Raw genomic sequence first — 23,354 nt, 5'->3', positions numbered from 1 at the left:
GGAGTCAGAGTTGTCCTTCTCCTAGGGTGGCTGCCCGAAGGCTAGTGAGCCCATCCTGCCCGTCGTCAGACTGCACGGTGGATTTTTTAGGTGAGGCGCAGCGTGCACGGAACTGGCTCCACCCTTTACTCCTGAGGTTCATCTGCCAGGGCCTAGCGAGCTTGGACGGTGACAGCGAAGTCCTCGGGTCGTAGGTTTGGTTAGAGTATCCTTCTCTTAGATGATGGATGCCTTACAAGGCTAAACGAGCTCCATCTGCCCGGGTTTGGAGTCAGAGTTGTCCTTCTCCTAGGGTGGCTGCCCGAAGGCTAGTGAGCCCATCCTGCCCGTCGTCAGACTTTGTCTGACCCCTCAGTTGAGAACTGTCTGGCTTGGGAGACCCCACCGGAGGCACATGCCACCACCAGCACAGCTCTCAACCTCACAAGGGCACGCAAGCTCCTTCCCCACGGCAAGGGGGTGCCCGTGAAAGAGTCACTGCTCTACCTCCGGGCATCACAGACCCGGGCATGGGGCGGCTGGGACCTGCCAAGAACGGGAGTCCTGGAGGTTGCATGTGTGGTAGTACATGAACATATGTTAACCTCATGAAGACTGAGGCAATCCATACAGACCGGGTGATGAATGGATTGAGATCAGTCCTGCAGAGAAGGACTTTCAGATACTGGTGGATGAAAAATTGGATATGAGCTGCCAATGTGAACTTGCAACTGAGAAAGCCAACCGTTTACTGAGCTGCATAAAAAGAAGTGTGGTGAGCAGGTCAAAGCGGATGATTCTCCCTCTCTACTTAGCTCTCATGAGACTCCCAACTAGAGTTATGCATCCATTTCTAGGGTCCCCAGAACAAGACATGGACCTGTTAGAATGGGTCCAGAGGAGAGTCACGAGAACAGTTAAAGGGCTGCGATTCCTGTCCTATGAAAAAAGGATGAGAATTGGTGTTGTTCAGACTGGAGAACAGAAGGCTCTGGGGAGAACTTATTGCAGCCTTTCAATATATAAAGAAAGCTTATAAGGAAGATGGAGACTTTTTACTAGAGCCTGAATTGACAGAATAAGGGACAATGGTTTTAAATTGAGACAGGGTGAATTTAGACTGGATATAAGGAAGACATTCTTTATGCTAAGGGTGGAGAGACAATGGAACAGATTGCCCAGAGATGTTGTGGATGTCTCATCATTGAAAGTGTTCAAGACCAGGTTGGACAGGGCTTTGAGCAACCTGGTATAGTGAAAGATGTCCCTGTTCATGGCAGAGAGGTTGGACCAGATGATCTTTAAAGGTCCCTTTCAACCTAAACCATTCTGTGATTCCGGATGCCCTAAGTATATCAGGAGGCTTTTGCTGTCATGACCATAATCTTCCAGAGTTTCTGCCTACCTAGACATCTATCACTCATTGTCCCATTTAAACTACATTTAAGCTCAGGTCCTTATCCTTTCTCTGAGCTCGTTGTCTGGGTTCAGCAAGAGAGGGCAGCTGTGCAAGGGAAAGCAACATGGGAGCCAGCCTCCACAAGGGAGGGCAGCAACCTCATGAGCAAGGTTCACAGTCCCACAGCACCTAATAAAGAAATCCAGAGCTGGTTTGGTGACTGTAACCAGGTCTGGCCAACCATCCAGATGGTAGAGCTGGCCATTGAGGAGGCAGGTCCAAGGTCAAGATCAGGTATCAAGTCAGTAAGAAAATGCCAGGTACAAAACCAGGCACAGCATAGTCACAACACAGCTAGGGCTGTGTGTTCAGCTTAAGTACAGCTGCTGGGCCAATGGGTGGAGGCCGTATGGCCAGAGAATATGGATGTGGCTGGTCAGGACAATCAGAGCCTCCTGGTATGCTCAGAGCCCAGAACATGGTGTGCTGTCACATATAGAGCTTGCAGAAGTTCCCAGTCACTCCAATGGCTTTGTTTTCAGGGTTGAATGTCCCTGGGAACATTCTCGTCTCCAAGCTTAACAGACAGTTCAGACATAGGCAAGATGAGCTTTACTAGGCTAAGAGGCACATAGGCATGGAGAAAAATGTTCAACATCACTTGATTGAATTAGGAGCCGAAATGTTTTCCAATCCTTGGAAGGCGTATTTCTGAAATTGTTTTGACAAGTGAATATTAGCAGTGTCTTTTGGGAGAAGGATAACATGCTCATTGGTAAAGCAAACACCTGCTTCCCTTCACTGTGCTTTGAATCAAAATGTCATGGGCTATCACCTGCACATCTATTCCCCACTTGCTTGAAAGAATAATCCTCATGTGGGCTCCCTAGAAAAGTCACCAGACTGAGACAGCTCAAATCTCTGATGGATCTGGATGTAAGGGACATTAGGATGCAGGCTCACACATGTACTCGGAACCAACCTTGCTCATTCACCAACATTTGCGTGCCTCAAAAAACCATTTTACTAATGAGAACGTTTCCCCAAGAACAGCGGAAGAGTAAACCTCAGCGGGATAGGAGAAAAGCAGGAAAGCAAAACCAAAGCTTGGTTACAGAATATGTGGGTCTTTATAAAGTGATTGCCCTTTTTATATTGACACCATGGTTATATTCAGTTATTGCTGTGCTAAAAGTTCCGTAATAAATGCAAAGATTTAACAGCTAAAACACAATTTAAAAGCCTTCTATTCATGAGTAAAGTTATTACAAATGTGTGATGCTCAGCTCCACACACAAGAAGGTCTCATTCTGGTTTCCTGAGATTGGAATAGGAGCAACGGATTTTGCTATACCGCAACTGGCTACGCATATTATCAAAGTTATCTATGGGATAGAAACATGACCTAAATTATAGTGTTGCTCACCGTTAATGCTGTAGCTACGTTTGTGTCAGCAGTTCTATGCAAAACCAGCTTTTCCACTTAAAAATTATTACTCTGCTGAAGCTTGGAATCAGATCTTGTCTCTGGAACATACTTGTTTCTCTTTTGAAAAATAAAAATAATCCATGAATCTTCTTCAAAAGTGCAGTGTAAAGCAAGAACGACATACACACATACATGTAAACACATATAAATTTTGAGAAAATGGTGAAAACAATGAAATTATAATTTGATAAAATTCAAATAGTAGATCAGCTAAGCTCTGCAGACCTTAGGGCCTGAATGTGTATTTTCTTATTGATGGCCCAGGTTATATTCCAGACTCTAAAGCTGCATCTGTATTATTAAGTGAAAATATGCCATTTCACAGCACTGGACTGTGACTTAACCCCTTCTCTCTTGTAAGACTTTTGTATCCTTGTGAAACAGGGTGGCTTCATTTAAACTCTCTGTTGAGAGTGGTAAGTCCCGAACCATGGCTAGGAATTGTTCAGTTCAGGCTAGAATCATGGGAAAGCCCATTCCAAGAAATTAATACTATAAAAAAATAAATTGCCAGTGCCAGAGTCACTATGTGATTTACTAATGTAGGTAAACCCTAAAGGGGAGGTAAGTCATCCACTTGCTTGTATACAGTAATTTCAAGAGCTGTCACATTAATATTTTACAATGATCTACCCAAATATTGACGATGCTGTTACCTGCTTGCTCTCTGAATGCTTTCATATTTTTTCTTCTGAGTCAGTTGTAAGGCTTTCTTTGGCCCTTCATGGCAAAGTTTATCTTTGTCTCTCAGCAGCTGAGAACATGGAGTTCTGATCTGACCAAGAGTTTGGAGAAGCTGTGATATTTGATGGCAATGTTTTACTTTCCATACCTACAATCCAAAATAGATTAAACCACAGCATTTGAAGAGAGATGGAAATTCTTTCCTCTAGGTCAGCTTCATATTGCTACTCCAAAAAGGTGAAGCATCTTTGAAAGTAGTGTTCTGTTTTGTAGCATAACATACCTATATAAGCAAAAGTAATTTTATATACCAAGAAAACATGAAAAAGACTACTGGGAAGCTAAAGTGATAGACTGGCTGATTCCAGTTTTTGGTCCAAATCAGTTTGCCATTTAGCAAACATACATATGTGTAAATATACAGATACATAATTATCCAAATACAATTGCTAAGTTCTTACTGAAGCCCAAAAAATGCAAAGAGGTAAAGAAAAGAGTCAGGCTAAGTAGACAGAAGTTTAAAATCTATGGGAGGTGAATGAGAACACTTGGAAAGTAGTGTATTCTCCTTAATCAACACAGATGAGGGAAATGTTGGTACAGCTTGTCCCTTCTTGGTTGGATGGAGAGTAGATTAGACCTTGATCACTCTTGTGTCAATTCAAAATAAGCCTATGGAAGCTTGTAATGCCAAATTTCTTCAATTGTTTCTATCCTTTCTAATGTTTATAACATATAAAATTACATATGGAATCTACTGAAAAACTTTGCTTGACTAAACCAAAACAAAACTGTTCAGTGAGGGCTCAGGTGATGATCTAATGGAAGAAGAGGACTGTGTTCTAAATTCTTATTTGACCTTCAAAAATTTCCCTGTTCTGGCTTTTTTTATTATTATGTTTTTTAGAGGTGGTAAGAAAATGGAAAATACCTGCGGGGGAGTAGATCGTGACTGTCTTCAGGCTTGTGCATCTCGTTTTGATTGGCTCTATTTCTGTGAAATTTCTTTGCAAACACTGTGCTGAATACTCACTAAGTCTACAGTGAAAATACCATTCAGACAGTTTACACAGAGTGAGGATATTGCCTCACTTAGGACACTGGCAGTCTCCTGGACTGGAGCTCCAAGAGCAACAAGTTCAAGCAACAAAACATAAGTATCTAATGTAATTCTAGATTACTTAGATGTGCCTGGTCTCCTGCCACTGCTTCAGAACAGGACTGGTCTCCTCAGAACCCAAGACTCATGATCCTGAGTCACAGCAGCCAGCCTCACTTGGATGTGCTATACAGTGCAGAGCACGTCAGACAGCAGTAGATGCTTTTGTATCACCAGCTAACTGAAGCCCCTTGACAACAGGCAGTTGCCTAAATGCGGACACCTTGTTATTAGTGGAGTACTGTGATTTGTCATCAGCTACCACTTGAAAAGGGATCAGGTCTTTAAGCACTTTCTCATAACCTATGCAGATGAATTGGATGCCTTAGAGCACCTCAAATTATACTAGATGCCTACCTTTAGGTAACTGAATACTGTTATGGTGTTTGTGTTAGAGAGTTGAATCACTTCCTAGGCTCCATAACTCTGTTTACTAGATCCCCATGGACCAAGAAGAGTGCTTGGACCCCTAGCACACATGTAGACACCTACCTTTGCTGTCTCTCAGGACCAAAGTTTGAGATACAGCATCAGAGACCACTTATAAAAAAGGTGGTCTGCATCTCATGGAGAAGTGGAGGTAACCTTAATGAGACGTACTACGGAGCAACTTACAAAGTAAATAGATTTTCTAATGAGAAATTTTATTTTGTGAGATGTTGCTAGCACTGTCATGAAGCCCATAGTAAAGCTTTCGTAGAGTTTCTCAACACTATGCAAAAGGTATAGACTAAAGGTATTGGATATGACACGAGGTAAAGCCACTCTGGACCTCCTTATGATGAATACAGACAAGTTAGTCACTGGATTGGAATCTGGTGGTTGCCAAAGCTGACCATTTAATATGGTCAAAAGCATATTTCCAGTCAGTATTTCACAGGAGCTAAATGTCCTCAAACAGGAAAAGGAGGAGCAAATATGCCTGGGAGGACAAATTAGAAGACAAATAAGAATAACTGTTCTTATTATTTTCACCCAGCTAGAAAACACCCAAACTTTTCATGTCTTAGATCATCATCATGTGTTGTCTGGAGCGTAAGCACTCAAAGGTGGTGTGTTGAACGCAGTAACAGTATGAAGTGGAATGGTTTGTGTTAGATAGCAGGTCCTGACGATGCAACATCCCTTCTGACATTTAGCAGTAAGCAGAGAGACATTGTTAATGCTTAGATTAGAAGCCTCAGAAGATGTTTAGCACCCAATGATTTTCAAAGGAGGTCCACGTTGATACAGTGTAAGTATATACAAGCAACAGGCAATGAACTAGCCAAGTTTGACAAGTCCAGCTCTTTCTTTTCCTACACATTATCTGTGCTGTTTTAAATACAGAGCTGCTACTATAATTTTTACCTGTAACCACAACTTTCCCACAAATCCATGAAGTCCTTGAGATCCTCTTACATTAGGAATCATTTGAATTGGTTCGTGTTCCAGGGTCACATGACTTTTAAAAATGCTATTAATAAGTACAGTATATATAGAAATATAATAGAAACCTGTTTTAAAAGCAGCATCTTGCCTTCATCTGTGCAGTTCTTGCAATAAAGAAGGTTTGATCAAGCTTTGATTCCACTCAAAGGAATTCTTCCATTGACAGTTTGAATCAAAGTATGTGCAGTCTGATACAAAAACAGTCTGAAAAGCAATAGAGAGGAGGCTAGAATACAGACACTGTCAAGATTGAAACAAAACAGTGAGCGATTTTGCAGAATGACAAACTAAAATATGCTACAGTCTGCTAATAAGTTGCACCACTATTACCATTTTTGTAAATTTCCAAAGCTGCTATTTCCTTTCTGGGAGAAAGAAGAAAAAAAAGGATTTGGATTACCACAAATTTTGTAATGCTTATAGTATGTGCTCTAACGCTTTTCATTTAACATGTAAGTGCAGTGGCTGAACAAATAGAATTTCAATTTGGAGGAATGGAAGTTTTCAGATGAAAACATAATAAGCACCTACAGCCTTCAGAATCTGGAACTGAATTGTTTTTAGTGGAACTCATTTTATATGAGTCAGCCTTAAGTAATATTTTCAAAATGGTGCAGGACTTCACAAAAAACATTTAACTAATTATGACTGGAGATTTGAATCTATATCATATACTTGTTTATTCACTATATGTAGGCTAACAGGCTATATGTAGGCTAATAGGCTATATATATATAGAAACATCATATATAAACACTTTATAATTTAGTGGCTTGCTGTATGGTGTCCGTGGAATGGCCTTCTCCCTTAATGGAGATTTCTTTACCTTCTGCTACAGGTAGTCAATTAAAATGAACTAATCTTCATTTCGACTTGAGAGTAATATTTATTTTAAATTATGAGTTATTAGTGCAAAAACTCACTACTCATTTTATGTGGTAATGTGAAATGTTCCACAAGCACTTTTTCTGGGGCCATATGCTCCAATGACCCAGATATCCAACTCAGTTTCGGGCACCCAAATCTCTTGGTTCTTAGGGTACACATCTGTATAGCAGATGTGTACTCAGACTTAAGACTAAAAGGAAGCAGTTAGTTTAGCTAATGTCTATTAGATTTTAGTAACTTGAGTGTTTTGGGAAAAGAAGGGATTAAAAGCAAACGGATTGGAAGTATTTTCCACATATGCAGGAGTGTGTAGAAGTTATAAAGAAGATAGTTTTACAGGAGAGAAAAGGCAGAAAGGATATCACTGAGAGAAGAGAGAAAATAGTGACACCATAACTCAGCCATGTTTGAAGGCTACATCTCACCCACTGCCAAGTGATACACTTGCAGTGAGCTCCGCTTTCAGATTCTTCCCCTACAACCTCTCAGACTTCTTGGCCATCTCCAGCCATGAAAATATGAATTAGCAACAAAGGACCTTTGAATCAAATAAAAGAATTGTCTCTGTTGATGTATCACAAGCTGAAGAAAACTACATGAGAACACGTTTTGATCACATTTCCTACAAAGAAAAATTAATAAATAGGGACTAAGAATAAAATTAATTTTGGAGAAAATATAGATGGCTTCATCAAGAGCACTGTTATTGTAAGGGTGAATTTACACTTTTTTTTTTAAATTCCTTGGAAATTAGCTAGACTACATTCACATGCTGTTCAACAACTTACAAGTGCTACCAACACCACACACTCCAGAACAAAATTAATCACCCACTCACTTTCCCAGCCTTTGCTGCAGAAGCAGCCCTACCTCCTAGGGCTTTAGTCCCTACCTGCTCTCCCAAACAGGCATTTATGAGGCGAGTTCTTCATGAGTCAGAACAGTCAGAACATTAAGATAGGAAAGCACATAAAATGATGCTGAAATGATTATATAACAGAGTGGAGAGATGGCAAAAATCTTATTAAAGAAAAGGGAAAATCTGTTGGTTTATGTCTTATCCTTGGTAAGCTTGTGATTCCTCGTCTTGACTGTGCAATTTATTTTGCTAATTTAAAACAAGTCACAAATTCATATGAATGAAAAAATCTCAGCTGAACTTTATGTGACTCAAGCTTTTGCCATATGTTAATTGCAAAATATCATCAGGTTTGTTTAATAAGATTTTCCTACAAGTTATAAAGATATGAATGCCTGTACTTCTCTTAATAGAATGAGGAAAAGGATGTATACTGGACCCACAGAAATCAATGTCAAAAACAACTAGTGAATAAATATAACTGTACTGAAAATGTATTAAGCCTGCACTATCCTGCATTTGCAGCCAGTGTACAATTCTCTCTTTGTACTGCAAATGTAAAACTACATCCTTTACTTCAAGGTCAAAATATGAATTAATATTGAGCTTGTCCTTCAAAACATGTCTTTAATCAGAGAAAACACAGCTAGTGCCTTTCCTGTGAATTTTAAAATTCTCTTTACAAACATTATGAACCATTGCTCAGTTTGCTGTACCTTCTTCCACACAGCAAACCTCAGTAATGCCTTAAAGGACACCTCTTTCTGTATTAAAAATCTTTTCTTTATTCCAGCTGATCTTTTGCAGAATGCTCCTGCTTGTTGCTCCATTTGCAGTCAAGGCTGCAGTTTAGGTTTTCCTTGGTCAGCTGAGACTAATGAAGTAATTTTCAGATAAGTATCATACTGTGCATGAGAAACTCCATCTGGACTCCATTTTTCCACACACAGAACAACAGCTTTGTCCACTTCTACATTCCTGGTTCTGATACCATGCACACTTCGTCACCTACTTAGCTTAATCCCACTGCTTATTTGCATCATTCAGATAGTAATGTAGTTATGGTCTGTCATCAGCATGTTTGCTAATGTGTAAATGGTTCTCCAACACCAGGGGGACAGACGTGATGTCAGAACATCAAAGAGTAATACCCACTCTCTGTGGGTGCACTGGCACTTGGCACTCTGTCTTGAGCAAATTTATTTGCTAATTGCATTATTGCAGAGCTACAGAGGTCTGAAATCATCTGGCATCTTTCCTGTTCTCCATGAAGGACACTGAATTATGCCAGGCCTTTCCTTATTCCCAGTAACCTGCACTGGCATGGAGGCCCAGCAGCAGATCTGGGGGGAAGCACACAACCAGGCTCCTCTTCTTAGGAAGCTGCTAGGGTTCTCCAGCCCCGTCATATCCTGTACCATGACTTTTCATAAAGATAACCAGCTGAGAACAGACAAAAAGTCTTGATCTGTACCCCCAATAACAATGGTCAAATAAAATTAAATGAACAATACACTTTGAAATGTCTTGTGCATGCTTTCCATATGTATATTTCACATTTGTCCCCATCCAAATTTGTAAGGAAATAGTTATGTCCCATAAAAATGGGAGACATCCACCATTTAGAGATAAGGGAAGGTTCTTGTGGAAACATTAAGACCCATTTTAAACAGTTACTGTCTTAGTGCATTATTTTTTGGCATTGCCGGGTGAAAATAACATCTCATCCAAGCCTTAAGATGCATTCTTGAACTACATCCATGGAATAAGGAACAGACAACGTAAAGCTGAGTACTTCCAGACTCTGAAAAGCAGGAGAAAGCCTTAAGAGCAAAAATGAAGTGATTTTAGTATGAAGTGAGTATGTAGCGAGTTTACAGTAACTGCTGAAAAACCATTCCTGGGATGTGTTTTTATTAAACAAACATACATTCAATCACCAGAGAATATCTCCAGACCAAATAAATTCCAATGCTTTGCAGAAGAAACTTTGAACTCAGTATTTAGTGTTGAGGAAAAGGTAATACTTCAAAGATAATCCTGCATCTTTGATTCTGATACTTAAACTAAAACTCTTTCCAAGCATATTTTACTGTGGTCATAAGATGGTTAAAGAAAAAGGCAGAAAAATGAATGAGTCACTTGGCTGAAGAAGCACAGCAGCATTGAGGTCTGAGTGCTATTTGTTAGCTCATGTCTAGCAGTATAAAATAAGTTGGAAAACTAAAGTCTGTTTGTAATTTCTTTCACAATCTAAAATGTTTTCCCTCTAAAATGCAAAAATTCCTGATACAAAGCTATGGCTAGTGGTTGAAACTTTCTCAGGTTTGTGAAACACTGATCATTCTCTCATCCCTCAGGAATAACAGATGGGTTGTCCTTGCACAAAATATGGTATCCACCTGCACTTCATTAGAGAGCTGCATTTTTGTACATGCCACACCACAAGATCACCATGATGACATAGCAGCTTCAGGGAACAGCGTGACTAGGGCTTTTTTTTTTTTCCTCCTCTTGTAACACAGAGGATCTGGCAGACTTTTACCTCCTGACACTGTTTACAGCATATATTGGTTGATACAGTCCCTTATTGCATCTGCTCTGGGAATTAAGGAAAGCAGCTTCAAGGCAGTAAGGTAAGTGGTGCTGCATGTTTTAACTGTAATGTTCAGCTAGTTAAACGTAGCTGTAATGGGAACGTGAAACATGTCAGGATAAGTTTGCCAATTTGTAAATTGAACACAAATCAAGAGTTGCTTAGTGGATTCACTTTCTCAGTTTCCTTAAAACAACCTCACATATTTTGGGCATCCGTGTTGTACTTTTTTAGTCTGTTTTATTCTACTTCACAAGAGCACAAAGAAATTTGTATGACTACTCATTGCTTACTTGTTCATTCATAATCTGTTAGTAAGAACTCCACAGACTCCGTTTGTTAAATCATTTTGTTTCATTTTAAAAAAGACAGGGTATCTTGATATTTAAATAAATGAATCAAGTAAACAATGAGAGGAAAATTATAGGTATTTTGAAATTTTTACTTAATTTTAAAGCACATTTAAAATACACTGTATAAACTTTTTAAGATTAAATCTCTGCAAACTTTGTAAGATGTTATGATGCAGAATTAAGGTATATTTAGTTCAAGGCTGATAGAATGATAAGCCTCTATTTATCTTGTTTCACAACAGCTGTAGAATTGAGGTAGTATAGACTAACTCCAAAATAGTTAGAATAGGTTTTGCTCTACTGTAGTAAGCATTTTACCCAAATCATGGATTTGCCTTTTAGTATGTTTTGGCAAGTTGCCTGAGCAACTTCACAAATATTTTCACAGGTATTTTACAACATAACTGGTTAGAACAAAAACAAGCAATTAGTTCAAGCCTGCTTATGTTATAAGGTAAATGTTTAAGAATGTATTTTGATTTTATCTCTTGGATTCATATAGTTCAGTGCAACAAACAAGCATGTGTACATGCTCTATTTCCATTTCACACTTCTGACAAAGAAATATTTAGGTACATGAACAAGAAATCCATTAATAAAATAATTTAACTACACTACATTTGTACTTTGCTGTTTTATGTCACACACATGCTCATATGCCCTTGCAGTACAGAACTGTCATCTACATTTTAAAATGTTGATAAAATAATTCAAAACTCTTGCTATCTAGCTTTTAAAATTACTTCCAGGGTTCTGCGGAGCAGTTAAGCATTGTATACTATTTAAAAGAACTGTCAGCCTATGATAAAAACAACAAAATTTAGCATTATTTTTTTTTAAACTAGAAAAACAATAGAATTTTAATTTAAAATAGGTTGCTTATGCTACTTTATCAGCAAGACTATAAAATTATGCAGATGTGTAAAAATGCCACTGTAAGGCCAAAGAGTGTAGTCACTCTGCCTTATACTTTGAATACAGAAGCAGTTAGTCCCCCATCCTTGATGTTTAATGCCTAAATAGGACCAGATTCTGAGCTGAATTGTGTCACTGTAGTGTCTGCTTTCAGAGGAGCTGTACTTACTTACACCAGCAGCGGACTGAAGGTTGAGTTTCCATGTTCTCATGCAGTAATGAAGAACAGCCAAAGGAAGTTACTGTGATAACTCATATTTCAGTGATTGCTATATCTTATGGTTTGTAATTGGGTGAATGTGATGAGACCAACGTCGTGGAAAAGATATGCAATCGTCCTCCTTATTCAGGGACAGCTTAATATCTAGCAGAGGGACTTTGTGGGTTGTTGGAAATAACATGAGAACGTTTTTAAAAAAATCTTTGTGCCCTGCCTAGAGGTACCAGGTACTAGCTGACTAGAATGTGATGTGGCTTTTGTCAAGTCAATAAAAGCAAGTAAATTTAGAATTAGGGAAGACTTTCTAACTATGTCCCTGCACTTTAACACTATGTTTTCCATGTAACAGTAAACAATGCAAATAGCAAGACTAACTTATCCCACTGGAAAATTGCCTGGATTTGAGATCAGTGATGGTGGTCTGTTTACAGGGTTCACAAACTTTCTGCAATTACTTGAGTACAAGAAAGTTCTAAGGATTTTCTTGATCATCTCATGCTCTAAAGAGTAGCTGAGTACACCAACACTTGTCTTTTACTGGTGAAAATCAAAGCAAGCTCACTGACTTCAGTGATGCTCGACCTACTTTTCCAACACAACATCTATCCAGGTAGTAAGTAAAAAAAGCAAGATACTAATCTTCGCAGATCAGCATTATCTGATGAAAAAACTTTGTCCTTAAAAAGTAAGCTGAGACCACACACCGGGTCACAGCAAAACATCCCCAAGGGTGTCCTTTTGCTGTATGTGAACTGGAACACCAAGTATGTGAAGCCAATGCTTTATTGTTCTATTGATTTAGAATGGTCATATAATGTAATCAACACATTTACTGTTATATACAGAATTTACAAGAATATTTGCACTATCTGAAATTCAGACAGTTCAGATCCACTGTAGATCCATATGTCTATTAGTTTGTTCTTTAGGTGAATATGAAACTTAGTGGACTATGCTTTAGCAGACATGATGCATGAGGAGAAAATATTTCAAGCTACAGGCATCTTCTGGACTTTATCATCCTTCTTGCGACACATGCAGGAAGATATAGAGAATGCTTTATTTACAGCAGCAGAATGGCCTGCAATTTTGCATTACAAAGCCAGATTATGGCAAGACAGGGACTGTACATTTAGAGTAATAACAATGTAATACTAGCAAATTAATACATTAATAGCTTTTTACAATTAATTTAATTAGTTTTTAATGATAATTTTATGTGGTAAAAATTCAAATATTGCTGAAAGAGATAAAAAATTAAAGTTGTAACTTTTTTATTCCCTTTCACCATACAGGAACAAGATACATTGCAAAGATGACTTTAAACTCCTTACCCGTCTTTCTATTATTGATTAGCGGCATTTTTTGCCAATATGACTATGGTCCTGCAGATGATTATGGTTATGATCCTTTCGGGCCATTTTCAGCATTCTGTGCCCCAGAATGCAACTGTCCTTTAAGCTACCCTTCTGCCATGTATTGTGACAATCTTAAACTGAAAACCATTCCAATTGTACCAAATGGAATAAAATACCTTTATCTTCGAAACAATATGATTGAAGGCATTGAAGAGAACACATTTGATAATGTAACAGACCTGGAGTGGCTGATCCTAGATCACAATCATTTGGAAAATTCAAAAATTAAGGGAAGAGTCTTCTCTAAACTAAAGAATCTGAAGAAACTTCACATTAACTACAACAATTTGACTGAAGCTGTTGGACCACTCCCCAAAACTCTGGATGACCTGCAGTTAAGTCACAATAAGATCACAAAAGTCAATCCTGGTGCACTTGAGGGGTTGGTGAATCTGACTGTCATTCACCTCCAGAACAACCAGCTGAAAGCAGATTCTATTTCTGGGGCTTTTAAAGGCCTGAATTCCCTTTTGTATCTTGATTTAAGCTTCAATCGACTTACAAAGCTACCAACAGGACTGCCTCACTCCTTACTCATGCTGTATTTTGATAATAATCAGATCTCCAATGTTCCCGATGAGTACTTCCAAGGTTTTAAAGCCCTGCAATATTTGCGTTTATCTCACAACAAATTAACAGATTCTGGAATACCAGGCAATGTCTTCAATATCACATCACTGGTTGAGTTGGATCTCTCCTTCAATCAGCTGAAGAGCATTCCAACCGTCAGTGAGAACCTTGAAAACTTCTACCTCCAAGTCAACAAAATTAACAGTGAGTTAAATTTGCATATTTTCATTAATATTTACCACTCTCTAGACACTGGTGGTCAATGCAAGTAGATCAACCAGACTGAAGAAATGGTACTGGTTAGACTGTTAGCACATGGACATTTCTCTGACTGCTGTCCACACTGATGTCAAAAGACAGACTTTTTTCTGATAGCTACTCAAATTAACCTTAAAGAGAGAAATTTCTTTTTTCACATTTTCGTGTATTATTGGTCAAATTCTCACCTCACGTAAATTAGAGTAACTCCATAGAAACCAGTGGAGTTGTCTTATACAAGTGGAGCTGTCTTGTACAACTTACACAACTTTGTTTATACAACAAAGTTTGATCAATGTAGAAGAGGTTCAGAATTCATAAATTGCCAAAAAAGGACAGATATCAGCTGAGGATCTGATTACGGCATGCATAACCTTTTAGGAGGCTGGTAGTGAAAGTGCTGGAGGGAGGAGAGAGGAAGATGACAAAAAATTCCTATAGTATCAGGCACAAGACCCAGCTACAACAAAGTAGCTGGTTTTTGTTCTTTCCCCCTTCTCTCATGCAGTATCACTCCAAACCCATCTTGAAATCCAAAGAGCTGACGCTGTTGGTTTTTCTTTTCGTTCCCATTTCCCACATCATATGATCAGGTGGCAAGCTTGTCTCCATTCAACCATGATTTGAAAAAGTGTTCCTTGTGAAGACAGTAGTTGTCACACCTTGCATGAGGTCATGGAGGTTGCTAGTGAGACAGGGCTTTTATGAGGCTGTCCTAAGCCTGGAGTGAGCAGAGAGGTGTTGGAGAGCTGGAGAGGCCTCACCATCACATCAGAAGCTCTCCAGCTGCACTTGTGTCAGTGGTGGTTCTGATGGAGAGGCAGATCTGTCAGACATAACAGTGTTTCTGCAGGAGGACTTACCTCATCTTGCTAGCCGGGGTTTGAGATATCAGTGTTAGCTATTCCATACATAGATAACTCCATTCAAATGTAGCCTTTAAAGCCAAATGCTTTTTAGTGCAGATCTTACAGAGAGAGGGCAAGACCTTTTGAAATGTTTTGTATTTATTACGCTTCACATTTTCCTCAGTGTTATGATTTTTTTTCCCTACTACATCACAGTTGCTTGTTTTGATGAGGGAAAACAATGAGTTAACTCTTCCCACCTGAGGCATCACATACAGTGACCTGTAGAACTCTGACAGAGACTCTCCTTTTCCTGAAAGAGCTAACCATGATATTTAATTTCTCATGAGGTACAGGAGGGAGTTTTCCCTGCTTAGAGTGGTTGTTCTGAGCCTTCTGCAAGATACCCAGGTACGGAGTTTGCTTTCCATTCACGTTTCCAAGGAATTCTGAGTCAAGGACTGTAGCAACAATTTAATTTTGCAATGAAAGCTGTATTTCTAGTGTACTGGTCAGCAGCCAATGGGAATGGTGTGAGTACTGGGTGTGCACCGTCTACTGCTCCACTACAGACTGGTGCAAGAGAACTCTGACTTACCGGTTTTCGCTTAACCATAAAATCTAGTAGACGTCAATAATAAATTTTCCTGACTATCCAATTCCACAAGCATAATATGGTGTTGCCTAAGATGCTAACTGACAATGTGGGAAAAAAATTTAGTTAACTACAGGCATTTCAGTTTAATGAAGTACCAGATACAGGGCAATGAAAGCCTTTGTAGTTCGCTATTCATTACACCTGACCTACAGCTATGAGCACTTAGTCTTTCTAAAAATGGAGTTGATTGACCTCTGAGTATTTGAGCCTCAAACAAATGATCAGTTTCTTTTTTTTTAACAAAATATTGTAATTTGCCACAGATTTGTGTAAGGATAACTCTAAACAAGGCCATCTTCCCTTCCATACCATGCTGTGAGGGAGAGACTTCTGTATTAGGAGTAATAATAATTTCTCCTAAAACGTACAAGAGGTATAATCTTCCGGATTAGGCTTACATAGCTTAAAATTTGCATATCTTATACTGAAACCTAACATATTTTTCCAGAGTTATTAATTTGTTACTGTCTCTTTTTTTTTTTCCTCAAGAACCTTTAGGCTAGCAACTAACATTTATACTTGCCTAAGAAAGAGCAATCTGTTTCCAAACCTTTTGATATTAGAAAGAAAGGAAATATTTCTCTAAATTATTGTCCAGGAATTTCATCCCAGGCTTGCCACGCTAATTATCTATTGCCATACATAAAAAATTATCTGTTTGAGAAATAATCTCATTTGAGTGACTTTGAGCTTTTTAAACAAAAGTTGATGAATATGCACATTACAAAAAAATCGTAGCAGAATGGGCTTCACTTCAGTATATCCTGTCTTCATCTGTGATGTGAGGAGCAGCAGGCAAAGTGGACAGCATACTGGACCAAAGACAAATTCAGAGCAACTCCTCTGATCTCTAACTAATAAATTGAAGCACATCCATTATATTGAAAATTGAAGCACATCCATTGTATCAAATATAAGTTAGCTATCAATTGTATATTTGGTTTACTGTACTTGGAGCTAGTTGGAACTCCAAGCTAGCACAGAACTGTGGGAAATTTATAAAAGCTTTTGCTTCCCCCATACCTCAAACCTAAACTGTATCTTCTAAATTGAAATTTCTTTTTTTAACATTTTTAGCAATTTAAGGGTGGAATTTTCTGTTTAATAACAATGGTGGTTTCCTACCATGCTTTAAGATGTCATTAGGATTATATATAAACATATATATATACAGGTGGACTTTGTATTTCCTTTGTACTTGTATAGGATTAAGGCAAGAGTTGTTGCTTCCACATGAAACCTCAGCAAGAAGGTTCTGTGTGAATGGAGTGTAAGAAGGGAGAACATGAAAATGTTCCAGAGGACAGTTAAGGGGCCATATATTCTCCTCTAGTCCATTGGGAAAATATGAATGCCACAGTAGTGGCAAAATTCCAGATATACTTCCTCTGAATCTGAATATTAAAAATTTAGGGAGACATTTCAACTGCAACATTAGTAAGTGTAATAAAGGAGGAAGCTGCTGACATATTTCATGCAACAGTGCTCTAGTTGCACAGATTGCAGTTCTCATAGAGATCAAATAGGCAACAGGACATCAACAGCATTCACGAGACCTGCTTACATTATTTTCTGCTAGTGAAGGCTGCAATTAGAAAACAAACGTTTTTAATATGCTTCTAACACCTGACAATTACAAGGACTGCATGAATAATTAATACCCAAGTGCAAACAGTGTGCACCAAATATTGGAGCCAAATCCCATTGAAATTTTTGGCAGGCTTCCTTTGTCTTCTGTGAGGACTAGATCTGCATCCACTTCTCACGTAGTTTCAGTCTCATGACTAGTCGTCACAGATGAGTATTCTGGTAACACAGATAAATTTTGTGGTTTACGTGCTAGAAGTTTACATCTTTTGAGCAGTCAAGCATTTACCCTGCTTGTATAAGCATACCTTGTTTTGCAACCAAATGGTAGTATTTAAGCTCAAAAGTCATCGTGGCTTGGCTTTGTAAATGAAGATTTGGGAAGGGTTTTCCCGATGTTTACTGCAAGCGCCCTGATGGTGCTACAGGACTTTGCAAACGTGGGCGCACCCTTCGGGCCCACGTGGTGGATTTTTTAGGTGAGGCGCAGCGTGCGCGGAACTGGCTCCACCCTTTACACCTGAGGTTCATCTGCCAGGGCCTAGCGAGCTTGGACGGTGACAGCGAAGTCCTCGGGTCGTAGGTTTGTTTAGAGTGTCCTTCTCTTAGATGATGGATGCCTTACAAGGCTAAACGAGCTCCATCTGCCCAGGTTTGGAGTCAGAGTTGTCCTTCTCCTAGGATGGCTGCCCGAAGGCTAGTGAGCCCATCCTGCCCGTGGACACACTTTGTCTGACCCTTCAGCTGAGACTTGTGTGGCACCGGAGGCACATGCCACCACCAGCACAGCTCTCAACCTCACAAGGGCTCCTAAGCTCTTTCCCCACGGCAAGGGGGTGCCCGTGAAAGAGAAGCTCAAAAGTATTAATATGGAAAAACACTAGTAAGTAGATTTAGAAAGCTTTTAAATGTCTTTCAACAAAATTATACTCAGCATGTTGATCCTGAATGACAAGAAAACGGAAAAAAAATCTGTATTAGAATTCATGTTTATTTTAATCTTTACAAATTACACTTAAACAATCTGCAGAGAACTGGACCTAGATAGCTAATGGTATGGCCTGTAGGCCAAGGAAATGAATTCAAAGTCTCAGAAACTTGTTTTCATTCAGCAGAATACCACATAGATCCAGTCCTATAACCATCTCTTTTGGGATCCTAACTCACAGAAATCATCTGTTCACTTCAGCTGTTTTATTCTGAATCAGAACAGTATCAGAATTGGTCTGCAATCTTAAAATTATACTATATTGCCATATGAATAGCCCAATAAATTGTGCCATTCAGGATGCATTTTATCTCTCACCCTTCCAAAAGAAGGCTGTACAGTATACAAAATATAGGAAATTGTTTTGATTTGCTTTAAACAAGCAAATCTTGGTGATCAAGATCTAACATTTGAAATACATTTCCTTAATCCCTTCTCAAAACAACTTACTTTATGAATCACAAATCTTTACCCATTTTTCAACACCGTATCTCTGTGTCCAAAAAATTACTGATGCTCTCATGCTTAAATACCTGCCTGTACAGATGGGTGTACATTTATACCTAGTTTAATCAGGTCATGCTTCATCAGTGTGAGCAATTATTGTAATGCCAGTTCTGAAAGAAGCCGATTAAAGTGGAGCTATGAAAGATACTTCCTCCACTTCCTTTAGGAATACAACATAATACATGATGTAGATCATCACATTTTCTTAGATGAGTTAAACAGTCATGCAGAAAAGATATATAAGGTGGTGTTTTCAGAAGTCCATGAATGATCCATGATTGGTGGCATTTGATTTTGAATAGACTACCTTGCTTTCTCAGAAACTGAGCGCTAATCCTTTGCAACATAAAAGAAACTGAAGATACGAAATTTGTCTGCATACTGGTCATTGAAGAAGTCCTTTTAAAATATTTTCTCTGTGAATTCAATTGATTTCAAAGGCCCCTCTGAGACTGTTTATTTAGTAATGACTAATAGCAGACTGATCCTCTGTCTGACTCAAGGGAACAAGTGAGAATAAAGGACCATCTTTGCAGAGTTGTACAATATGGGACACAGGGGACATCAGGTTTATTTGCATATATATTCTCATTTGAAGATAGATCTTCTCTGCATGTCAAAGGTGTAGAATATGTACCTGTGTGTGCTTATGTACACTGAGCAGAGAATTTCTCTACTTCATGTAATTTCTAGCTTACAGTTAATACTGTTAATAAGATACAAGACAGAGTTTTTCATTCAAGAACTGCCTGATATTATGCGAACCAAATAATACTTCAGCTGAATAGAGGCTACATATCCACCATATATAAATTAAAATAAATACAAATATTTTTAAAAATATCTTTTACATTTATACTCACCTTCTAATCCTGCTGTTCTAGAAAGGTTCAACTGTAAAATTTAAAAGTAAAACTCCTCCCCAAACCCAGCCCCAAGTTTAATTTTGAAACTAGTAAATTGAAATGAAAAATCCAAAATAATATTTGACACAGAAACCCATTGGACTACCTGTTCTTAAGGGTAAAGTCATATCAAGGTTTCAATTTCTTCAGAACCTTTTTACTTCCTTCAATATCTTATGTAGCACTGTTTGACCCTTCTATCATAATGTATTCAGCATGATTGATTCCTCCCTTTACATCTCCAGTTTTACTGGAGATTAATTCCTGTCTTTGTTTTTCTAAATGCCAGATTAGACCTCTATACAACATCTGAAGGCTTAAAAATCAAGTGGGTACTGGAACCACATTAGACTTGAACAACTCAGTCTTGAAATTCTGACTCTGTCACAACTAATGGAAAGAACCTCTCCTACCAGAAGCCCCTCAGGTTCCAGTAAACTCATGGGGAATTACATCAATGGACATGCAAAATATTGAAAAGTAGAAGAAATTTGTGCTCACAATTTCCAAGTTAAAAAAAGCAGAAAAATAACAAGTTTGTCCTATTTGTCCTAATTATTCATGCTTTCTCTTATTTATGTTCCCTTTGCTTCAGAGTTCCCACTGAGCAGCTTCTGTAAGGTGGTTGGGCCAATGACCTATTCCAGGATCACACATTTACGTCTGGATGGAAACAATCTCACTCGGGCTGACCTGCCACATGAGATGTACAACTGCCTTCGGGTGGCTGCTGAGATTTCACTGGAGTGAGATACCTGGCAGCATCCAGCTTCCTTTGAGGAGGAATTGCGTCATGATAGCTCTTGAAAATTAGGATATGCCTTTAAAAAAAGTGTCAATCTGTGTATTATCCATTCTGTTTGTTAATATTTAGCATGCACTTGGCAACTTTAGGGAAATGTGCATATTTTTACGAACAGTTGTATTTAGAAAGCACAAGAATGACCAAAAGTGACTCAAAATATGCCTTTGTCTGGCTAGGTAAGTTGATGAAAAGTATTCATCTTGATAGAAGTCTATGTCCAGGCATGCAATACGTGCCAGCTGGTACCAGACATACGTGGAAGTCAGGTGGATTTCATCAGAGTGCTGACCAGTGTGGGCTAGCCAGTGTAAATACAAGATTCTTCTCTAATCAATCTGACTTTTTTAATTATTCATGCCTTTTGTATATTGTTATCAATTACAAATGAAAGAATGATTTAACAGTCTAAGACCAATTTAGAAAGTATGAAAATATGTTTTCAGAGCCCATGACATTATTAAATTAACGGAATATGTGAAAGATAACAGGGAAACAAACATTTCTTCAGGTTAAAAAAGTGTTTACTCTTCTTGCCATACTTTCATTTAAACTTTCGTGGTAAGATTTTTATCCATTGCTGGTATAATTGTTATTATAAATAACTCATATATACAAGTATTTTTATTCAATTACTTGCATGCTACTTTTAACCAGATTGTAGAAAATAAAACATAGCAAATAGTATTTTTGTGTCCATATCATTGTCAACTATGTTTCAGTCTTTATAAATTGAAAAAAAAAAATCAGGTTAAGATAATCTAAGCTATTCTATTATTATTAAAATTTGTTGTAAGGTTAAATAAACTGTTTTCTCCACTTTCACGTTTCAATATGTTTGTAAACTTTTAATTTACCATACTTCACTGCACCTGTGTTGGCCATTAAGCTGATACTTTATGGAGTTGGTGGTATGGGAGACACAGCACTATGAAAGAACGCAAATTAATTTCTCAGTATTGTTAAAAGGACAATTAATTCTCTCAGAAGCCATAGGCAATAAGTAAAATGCAGCCCTAGCTACTCATGATAGCGAGATGGTAGGATATTCTCTTTGGGAATGACTAGTCCAAGTATTGTCAGCAGCCTGGAACACACACTAAAATGAATGTGTTAGTAACTGAGAGCTATAAATGTCTTCCTTGCAAACACAGATCATCCCACGGGTACTATTTTCCTTTACACTACTGGGCTATTAAACACTCAGACAGAAACTCTTCTAGTTTCTATAGCAAAAGCAGAAACTATCACCTCTGAAAAAGAAAAACAGCCCACACCAAAACATTTAGTCATCACATTGCCAGTTCCAGATGTTCAGAATCAATACACAATTCACAAAGAAACCTGGAACTAAAACAAAAAAGGATATGCAGGAGACAGTATAAATATTTCCCTCTTTCTTTTTTTTTTTTGGTCATTTTGGAATTCATAATTATTATTGCTTTTTTATCTGCACAAGGAATGATCAAAATTAATCTTTGTTACAAGTGAGCTAGAACTTTCATAGAAGAATAAAGTCTAAAGCTGAGGCTTTCTGAATGTATACCAGAGTGGGAATCACTATGGAATAGCACCTTGGCATTGTAACATAGAAGAAGAAAAACAGAAGTGCATGCAAAAATTCCCAAAGAATAGAAGAAGATATGGGAAACAGCACACAACCATTTCCAGAGGGATTGTAAGCCAATTGCCCCCTTCACAGGAAAATATACTGAACACTAAGACCTCTAGAGCACACTGTGATACTGAGATGTATCACCATATATCTGTGATCTAGCAAACAGGACAGAAATCTATTCTTACTTTCAGATTTCTTTTCAGTGAATCAAGGTTTCTGCTTCTGCGTTAATGAATTGGGTTAAATCATTATAAATACTAAGTTCCCAACCTCTATGTATCTCACAGAAAGAAATAGGCAACAATATACACGTACCGTAGTTCTCAGTTTGTGAAAGTTACATGAATTGTTTTCTAGGCACTAGTCAGAAATGTAGGTGTCTGGCAATACTTAATAAAACTTGGAAAATTATTCACCATAACTTGTAATTTCTGCCCTTCCTGGAAGGGAAGGTGATAGATCTTGGTTATGAAGCTCTCAGCATTCTGGATACTAAAAAATATGATGCCTACATCCCCATTCCCACCTAACTTGATCATATTATAAAATATTTACTTGTACCTGTGCAAACATGTTATTTAAAAGTCATCAGACATGAACAGATAATAACACAGCTGCAGTAGCATGGAGACAGTGGGGTGGGTAAATTAGCCTGAACTAAACTCCGTTTAGGGCTACATAATATGCAGCCTATAGCATAGCTATACAATTTACTTACAATAATACTTGCCCCTTCTGTCAGGTCAAATTATGTAAATTTGTTATGACACTTTCATGTGAAGTTTTGTATGGAAGAATTTACAAAAATCAAGAACTTTTGCAAGGACGTGAATTTGAAAGCAGACATAAGAATGGCATTTTGTTACTAATGTAATGAAAAGCAATTTCAATATACAATATCAAGAGAGAAGAAATTTACCCATGAAGTTTCAGGAACTGGTCTGCAAGGATGTTGCACAGCCATTCGCAAAGATAGAGTCACCTTTCAAATAAACAAGTATTTTCTGATTTAAAAGACATTTTGCATATTAGATTAAATTACAGAAGTTCTCTAGAACGAACAGGCAGTGATTCACATGAATTTCTGGAAGCATAAATTGTCCTATATGCCCTCTGCTGCTTTATAGAGCCCAACATAGTCAAATGGATCAAGAAAGGAGTTGAGTAAAGGTTGATTACACCTGTCCTTCTGGTGCAAGGAACCTGGCAGGGTCCTTTCCCTA

General features: G+C 38.2%; 1 protein-coding gene across 1 annotated transcript; it reads left to right on the top strand.

Annotated features, from left to right (window-relative positions):
- Positions 1-10,345: 10,345 nt before the first annotated feature.
- LUM (lumican) lies at positions 10,346-21,330 on the top strand. The gene is made up of 3 exons (XM_010133758.1): positions 10,346-10,524; positions 13,268-14,164; positions 20,307-21,330. Exons 2-3 carry the CDS (start codon positions 13,288-13,290, stop codon positions 20,459-20,461), a joined length of 1,032 nt encoding a protein of 343 aa, XP_010132060.1. The 5' UTR covers positions 10,346-10,524; positions 13,268-13,287; the 3' UTR covers positions 20,462-21,330.
- The last annotated feature ends 2,024 nt before the right edge of the window (positions 21,331-23,354 follow it).

Source organism: Buceros rhinoceros, unplaced genomic scaffold (genome assembly GCF_000710305.1).
Source record: "Buceros rhinoceros silvestris isolate BGI_N320 unplaced genomic scaffold, ASM71030v1 scaffold10913, whole genome shotgun sequence".
Classification (NCBI taxonomy): Eukaryota; Metazoa; Chordata; class Aves; order Bucerotiformes; family Bucerotidae; genus Buceros; species Buceros rhinoceros.
The sequence above is the reverse complement of the archived record's forward strand: the minus strand, read 5'-3'. Positions and strand labels throughout refer to the sequence as shown.